This window comes from Giraffa tippelskirchi, chromosome 4 (genome assembly GCF_054371585.1).
Source record: "Giraffa tippelskirchi isolate mGirTip1 chromosome 4, T2T-mGirTip1v1.2.pri, whole genome shotgun sequence".
NCBI lineage: Eukaryota > Metazoa > Chordata > Mammalia > Artiodactyla > Giraffidae > Giraffa > Giraffa tippelskirchi.
Window position 1 is genome coordinate 10,541,459 of NC_137278.1, and position 8,108 is coordinate 10,549,566.

The 8,108-nt window shown below is 51.5% G+C and overlaps 1 protein-coding gene across 33 annotated transcripts in view; it reads left to right on the plus strand.

Annotated features, from left to right (window-relative positions):
* Positions 1-6,491, plus strand: part of MAPKAP1 (MAPK associated protein 1) — a 233,532-nt gene extending 227,041 nt beyond the window's left edge. For all 33 annotated transcript variants that reach the window (XM_081588533.1, XM_081588538.1, XM_081588554.1 and 30 more), the window contains 2 exons: positions 1,322-1,419; positions 5,931-6,491. In XM_081588533.1, coding sequence (XP_081444659.1) covers positions 1,322-1,419; positions 5,931-6,056 — 224 coding nt within the window. In that variant the 3' untranslated portion in view covers positions 6,057-6,491. The remainder of the gene's footprint in view (positions 1-1,321; positions 1,420-5,930) is intronic.
* The last annotated feature ends 1,617 nt before the right edge of the window (positions 6,492-8,108 follow it).

Below are 8,108 nucleotides of genomic sequence, written 5' to 3' on the forward strand. Positions count from 1 at the left end.
AGCCACTGCTTCAATTAAAAGGACAACGGATGAGGACGCCTAATAGAAAGGATATGCTGAATTTTAGTCTCAGGAGCACCAAAGTCTGCAGAGCAGACGAGGGGAACATTGTTTCTGAGGCTGGTAGTGGAAGGCTTCTGGGAGCAAGGTGTCACCAGCTGCCCCTTGGTCTGGGAATGTTTGCTGAGCTCTGATTGCACGTCTCTCTGGAATAATGCTCCTTTGGTTGCCAGAAGTGGAAATCCACTTCAGAACAGCTCAAGGAGAAAGAGGACTTTCTGGGAGGGCCACAGGGGTCTTCCAGAACCCAAGGACAGCACGCCTTGATGGCCAGGGAGAGCATCACACGGGGCTGATGCGGGCAGGCACCTGGAGGAGGGAATCTGATTGGCACATCTGGCCCCAGGGACAGTCACAGGGGGTGTGGACACGGCTGCAGGTGGCGCGACACATAGGCGGGTTTCTCTGACGGCCAAGCACCGTGTGGGAAGATGTCTAGGAATGTATCCTATGGAGGTGCCAGTTGAGCTGGAGGGCCAGCATGGGCAGGTCTTTTAGAGGCAAGTTAACAAGCAAGGACATCCCAGCTGTGGACAGGTGGGTATGTGTAGTGCCCCGAGCTGGTCTGTGGCACCTGAGGGTGGTAAAGCGCGATGAGGCCAGACCAGGAAGCAGTCCCAGAAATGACAGGGCTGCCCTGAAGGTGGTAGGAAAGGGGTGCAGAAGAATTCAGATCTCGGAGGGATTTGAGTGTTCAGAGGATCCAGCCTCGTGAGGTCAGTCTGCTGTGTGAGGTGGCAGCTTTCAGAGCAGCCTCTCCGTGCCCTCCTCCACCCCCAGCCCACCCATCCTCCCAGGAAATGACCAGAGGCCTTGGGAACAGCCTCCACACAGGAGGGGTCACATGACCCGGACTCCCCTCCCACAGGAGCCGGCCCTGGAGACCCTCGTAATCGTGTTACTATCGGCCTTTCCCCTTCCTGTTGCTCATTTATTTGACTTTAAGCACAGTTATTTTATTTTTAGAGTAATAATTTGGAGTTAATTGGCCTTCTACCTTAAAAAATACCACCATTTCCATGTAATTATCTTGTGGGAGTAGTTCCGTAGAGCCTTGCACCCACCCTCTCCGCCATGGAGCGGGACCTGACTGCTCCCTCCCCGGCCTGTGATGACAAAGTGAACCGCTCCCGGGAAGAGTGGCTGCCGGGCAGCCTCCACCTGCTGTCCCAGGAACTGGATGATAAAAGGAGAATCTGCGGGGCCGCCCCCAAGGTGATCTGCCAGAGCCCCTCACCCCGCCTTTTTTCTCTCCCTCCAGGTCACGCAATATTTAAACTCACATATCTAAGCAATCACGACTATAAACACCTCTACTTTGAATCTGACGCTGCTACCGTCAATGAAATCGTGCTCAAGGTGAGTGTTCCTTCTCGGCCCAGGCCCGGGGTGCGCAGGGCTGCCCTCCCCCTCCCACCCCCACCCTCCAGCACTGATGAGGCTCCTGGGCCAGTTCAGAGACACTGCGCTGCCTACAAGTCACCCGGCTGGTGTGCACCCAGGCCTGGGCCACATCATAAGTCAGCTGCTCTGCACTGAGGGGGCTCCCACCCCTGGTTGTGTGTGACTCTGGCCAGTCACATCACCTCTCTGGGCCTCTGTTTCTCCTCCTGTAAAATGGGGATCATGGTAGCTACCCTGCCCCACCCCACCAAAAGGCTGCTAGAGAGAATATTAAATGAGATGCGGTGAACCTACCTACCTAAGTGATCGTTGGTTTTCCTCTTAAGAGTAGACGTCATCAAGTGTTAATAATAGCAGTAAAAGTACTAAGATATACTGAAGGGTCGCAAAGTGCAGGATCTGAGCCATGCGCTTGACCTCTCCCATCTCGAGGAGCCTTCACACCTCTGTGAGATAGTGATATAAAATCATTCCTATTTCCTAGATGAAAACTGAGGCTCAAGGGAAAACTAACTCAGCCGGGATTGGGACTTGGCAGAACCACAACCTGACCCCAGGTTTGGGGGATTCTGGAACCTGTGCTCCTAACGCCCCAGGTGTGCCTGGCATTCAGGAATTGAACAGGAGATTTCGGTGAAGTGAAATTGTTTCACAGAAACATTTTGAGTCTACAAAAGATTTTCAAAAGTGGTAGATGAGAATTAAAAGGATAAAGCTGCCGAGAGGAGAATTTAGAGCCAAAACAGAGTAGTGTGGCCAGTTGGATGGAAAGCAGAAGGTTTCTATACGACCCCGGTTTGGAGCCCATCAGAACAGCCAGCAGGCAGTGCCTGCCTGGAGTGCTTGAAACCAGCGATCTAAGAGTTACCTGCCCGCATCCCCAGGCCACCCAGGGAGCGCGTGCCACACTCAGGGGCCAGGTAGAGAAACACTCCCATTACCCTGTCCCCGTCAGGGCTGGCCTTTTTTTTTATAGCGAGCATTAAAATATTCAAGACTTGAGAAGGATTCTAGTAAAATTATAATCCTGTGTTTGACATCAAAATAATTTTCACAATAGCAGATTGATGACAGAAACACAGGTTTATGACTTCAGTGCGAGACTGGGGAAGGACAAGTGCAGAGAAATCATTTTCCAGGACCAAACGCTCCCTGGAAGCAGATGCTTTTCTGCAAAATCCCCGAGGCCTAGCGCCTTCCCTAAATTGTCTGTTTTCATATGAAAATGCTCGTAGAAATATTGCATCGTGCTCGAGTCTCCGGGAGAGTCCCAGCCTGATTTACTTAGAGAAGCTAACGGTCGCGATCCTGATGGAAGATTAAATTTCACGTCTCCAATCTCTGATTTTTAAAGCAATTTAAATGCTTAGCCTGATCTGCTATTGCCAGGGTCTTCACGGGCTTTGCACCGACACTCAGTGACTGTGGCCCCACTTAGTAGAAATGCTTCCATCAGAGGTTCTTCTCAGGTTGGTCATACACACCAGTAGCGTATGTGATGGTTCTAGAATTAAAGACTCCTTAAAACATAAAACGAGAGCTTTAGACTGAAACTGAAAGGAGGAAACAAGGATGAGAGGCTGATGTCAGACTAATACAGATAGGCAACTTGCCATCGGATTATTTTTATCTCATTGTGTTTTTCCCCATGGGACTCATTTATTGAGCACCAACTGTCTACAAGGCCTTTTATGTACATGATCTCATTTCAGTCTCAGAACTGCCCTGCCCCGTGTAGACATTATTGTGTATGTGCGTGTGCTCAGTCGTGTACGACTCTTTGCAACCTCATGCACTGTAGCCCACCAGGCTTCTCTGTCCATGGGATTTCCCAGACAAAAATACAGGAGTGGGTTGCCATTTCCTACTCCAGGGGATCATCCTGACCCAGGGATCAAACCTGCGTCTCTTGTCTCTTCTGCATTGGCAGGTGGATTCTTTACCACTGTACCACCTGGGAAACCTGTAGACACTATTACCCCCACTTTATAGATGAGAATACAGAGGCCCAAGGCTCCAGAGTACACAGAGGTAGAGTGTCAGCTCGAACCCAGCTGAGCAGTCCCAGACTCCCCCCACCCCCACCCTCCGGAGATAGAGTTGAGCTAAGCCATGTGTGGTCCCTAATTCTGCAGGCTTCGAGATGAATCTCAGAGGAATCATTGGTCTCTTCAGGTTGGGTTCGTCTCATGATCGAGTGATGGAGGCTGTGACTTTATTGACCATGAAAACTCCCTATATTTTTATGCCTTAAGCTGTAAAATGCATTGAAAGTGAAACACTCTGTAGTGCATAAAATTGTGCAAGTTTTAAGCCACAGCATATTAACCAGCTAATGGCAGACCAAAGGGCGTTTTTATCTTTTGATTATTACATTAATCTTCCATTAAAATTATCTATGTGATTATCACAAAGCACTGAAGATAATAAATTTAGGAAATACTTGGCCTGTTAAGGATCATTTTTAAATGCTTTTGTCAAGTTACATGTGCCAAAAATACACTGAAAACAGTAGGCTGGCTGATTGTGCAAACAGTTGAATCCAAAAATTGCTCTTATTAAGAATGATAAAACCCCTTCTTTCCATGCATTGTCTGTGGTGTCCCCTGTCATCACCCCGCCCTGCCAGCTTCATGATTTATTGCTCTCAGCTGGTAACTTGGCGAGGCAGCGGGCAGAGCGTGTCAAGCCTTCTGTACTCAGACACCAGCCCTTAACGCCTGCTGCTGGCGACTATCAGAGCAGAAAGTTTGGAGGGGACGCCGTGACGGAGCTCCAGTCCCACATGAGCCAAGCCATCTAAACTGCTTCCCCTGAGCACCTCGGTTCTTCCTTGATCAGCAGAAGGCTCTCCCCTCGGGGCAGGACATGTGGCCCTCATTGTGGAATCAACAGAAGGGGTGGCTCAGTTCTCTAGCTAGGAGTATTCAGGTTTCTAACTTTCAGATCTTTAAGGTTGGAGAGAAATGGTGTTGGTTCATAGACAGGCCCAGCCAGAGGGCTGCTGGGGCAGTGGGAGGAGGGGAGTCTGAGGAGGTGGGGGGGTGGGGGCCTCTGAGAAGGCGGGGAGCCGGAGAACTGGTTCGAGTCCTAACCCAGACTCGTACTAGCTCCCTAACCTCAAGTAAATGACATTACCATTCTGTGCCTCAGTTTTCTCTGTACAGTGGGGATTACAATAGCAGCCACCTCCTCCTAAGGCCGTTGTTGTTGTTTAGTCGCTAAGTCGTGTCCGACTCTTTGCGACGCCATGGACTGCAGCACGCCAGGCCTCCCTGTCCTGCACCATCTCCCGGAGTTTGCCCAAGTCCATGTTCATTGAATCAGTGATGCCATCCAGCCACCTCATCCTCTGCCAGCCTCTTCTAATGCTGTTGTGAGGGTTAAATGAGTTCATCCTTGAAAAGTGCTCCAAGCACTGCTGCTGCCCCATGCCCCTGCCCAGGCAGGGGCTCACCCTCACGCTGGGCACAGGTTTGATCACAGCACTGCTGCCCTTCCCTGGCTTCTCCCCACCTCACCTTGTCTGGCCCCTCAGCTTCTGAGTGGCTATGGACACCCCCTTGCTGTGTTCCACTGCTGTGCCTTGATGCATGCTGGTTCTCCCCATCCCTTGTACACCCCAAACTCCTGTTTATCCCTCAAAACCCAGCTCCTTCATCCCCTCACAAGACTTACCTCCCAACATGTCCCCGTTAGTTACTGTCCCCATTCCTTTCTGCTCCTTCTGTATCTGTTGTCACACTTGTTCTGTTGGTCACTCACTAGGCTGTGAGCTCCTCGGGTCAGGAACCAAGTTTTAGTTTTCCCTTTGCCACTTGAGCCAAGCATGGGATGAGGCTCAGACAAGACAAGGACTCAGTGCCAAAGGTGATGGTGGCAGTGACCACCCAGCATGGGGAGATCTGAAAAGAACCCAGGAGACCTCAGGGGTAGCAGTAAGGTTGACACTTGGGAGTCTGTGAGCCTCACTTTCCTTTTTATCAAATGAGCCATAGGTAGTGGGGCGCTTGTGAGTTTGGAAGTACCCCAGCTACTGGGAGGCTGAACACAGAGCCTTATTTCGGTTTGGTTTTCATCCCTGTGATGTCTCGTCTTTCAGATGAGTTAAGCAGGGCTCGGGGAAGTTGTATGCGAGCCCAGGGCCGCACGGCAGGCGGGGACAGAACCAGGGAGGTTCTGGGAGGCAGCACGTGGTGAGGAGGGAAACTCAGGCTCGGGAATCAGAAAAGCTGCACCAGGGACTCAAAGGCCTACACAGTCACGTGTCTTCTCCAGGCCTGTCTCCGCGTCGTGCGGTGGGCTTCGAGCCCACCCTGCAGGGTCATGGTGATGACCGAACTCTGTGCTCAGGGGAGCACCGAACCCAGGGGGTGCCCAGCTCAGGGCCGGGCTCTTCCCTCGCTCGTTCTGGGTGAGCAGAGGGTGGCTGCCAAGTGACTGGGCTATGTCCTCTTGCTTTCTAGGTTAACTACATCCTGGAATCACGAGCAAGCACTGCCCGGGCTGACTATTTCGCTCAAAAACAAAGAAAACTAAACAGACGTACAAGCTTCAGCTTCCAGAAGGAAAAGAAATCAGGGCAACAGTGACAGCGGCCTCCAGCTTCAATCTGTTGCCGGAGCTCAGAGCCGCCTGCTGGGGCCAGGTGGCTCTTGCCCACCCTGTGTCCTGCGGTCCTCGGGGAGGCCAGCTCCTGGCTCACGGGGACAGGGCTGGTGGGCTCCGGGGGGGGGGGGAGGGGCACTCCCTCGGACAGAGCTGGGGACATTTCCACGGGACCGAAGCCTGAGTGACAGTGGCTTCAACGAGCAGTGCCCGGGGCCGGACGACACGGTGAGGAGCCATGAGCGGCCCCACCATCTTCACTGCCTGACGGCCCCGCTCGAGGATGTACATAGCCACGCCCAGACGTGTCCTTGCAGCTTGATCAAATTTCCTAAAACAAGCGAGGAACAAAAGTGTACATTTCTGTTTTTTTTTTCTTCTTCTTCTTCCTTTTAATAAACTCTTTATCATGGTTGGTATGACGGACCATTCTTTGGGGCAGGATTGATTATGTTATTCTCTTTGAAATCTGCTCCCCATATTGAACAGGCAGATTGGAAAAGCTATGGCTCGATTTTTCAGAAGAAATGTTTAGGGTTTAGTCAATAGTTTTAACTATGCCATTTGTTTAAATGAGCGCATTGCTCTGAGGATAGCATCTTACTGAAGTTCAGGAGGGGACGTAGTGATGTGTGTCCAGGGCTGCGCCACCCTCCCCTTCAGAAGCCTTCTCTCCTCAGCTTCTCCGGCACCTCTGATTTCAGGAAAGCAGGACTGCACATCAAGCTCGGGGCGCAGGGAAACAGGGGTCACGCCGAGCTGCTGTTTCCTCAGTAGCCAGTCTGAGTTTGAGCCGACAGTCGGACCCACACGTGGGCTTGCCCTGGACTCAGAAGACTCTTCTCCTCTCTTCACAGTGCCTGCCCCCTGGACTCAGCGGCAGGAAAGCCACTGCTTTCACTACATCGGAGACCTCGGGCTGGGGGGAGCTGCTACCAGGGGTCCCGCTCCCTGGGGTGGGGGGCAAGGGAACAGGCATCTGCCGACGCCCACCCCTCAGGCCAACCTGCTGCCTCGGCGGTCCTTGCCAGCCTCTCCAGGGACCCTCCCAGGATGACGTCCTTTCGCTCAGTCCCCGGCCAGGGTGGCGGGACCGAGGTTTCACTGAGGAACTGCGTTTCAAAAGTTTTTTTTAATTGTCGTACAGGAAGCGATGTGGCTGAAACAGCCTCTGACAGTTGAGGGTCCGTTTGCACAGGGGCGCCCTAGTGAATTCCTCCTTCATTCTGATCTTTGTTCAGCCAACAGAAGCACCCTTTTCTAATGTCTTCCATTGCTACCCACCCCAGAAACAAAAGAAATATTATTTGTAGCTTGCTATCTGTATTTGAATTTTTAGCAATTTTATATTTAGATATCTTTGAAAAATATAAATGACTAATTTGGTCATTAAATCTTGTGACATATTCAATATTAAAAGTCATAAACACCTTCTGTGTATTGCTTTGACTTCTTGAAATCTTGAGCACATGTTGGTAAAGACGGTGACCACCATAGATTGCGCTGGGTGGTGACGTTTGCTGACAGTTGATGTACCGAGCGGCTTTGAAACGCTCCGTGGGTCTCCTTTAATCCTGAGCAAGTCAGGATGATCCTCTTCACTCAAGGGTGACATTGAAATCTTCACCTTCCGTTACAGAAGCAACACCATTCTCGTGTCATGGAATACAGCTCATGTGCAGTTGACACACAACACACACTTGAAGGAGTAATTAAAGGGGAACACTAACCATCGCCCAGGTCCACTGAGACTGTTAAAATTCAGTTTTTCCTCGGCTTCTCTTACACCCCATACCTGGATTTTAAAGTAAGACCGTGAGCATCTCTTACCTGTCTCCTGGGCTTTACCAAGCAGTTTGGCACACTCAAGTGACCCAACAGGCCCTGCCCCCACCTTCCAGTGTGTCCCCTGACCTGGCCCCAGGGTGGCCCTCACTAACCTGATGGTAACTCAGGACGGGGCCTGTACTGAGACTGGGTGGCTAGCAGTCCCAAGCAGTGGTCCCTGGAGCCCTGGCCTCCACTGGTTACTGAGC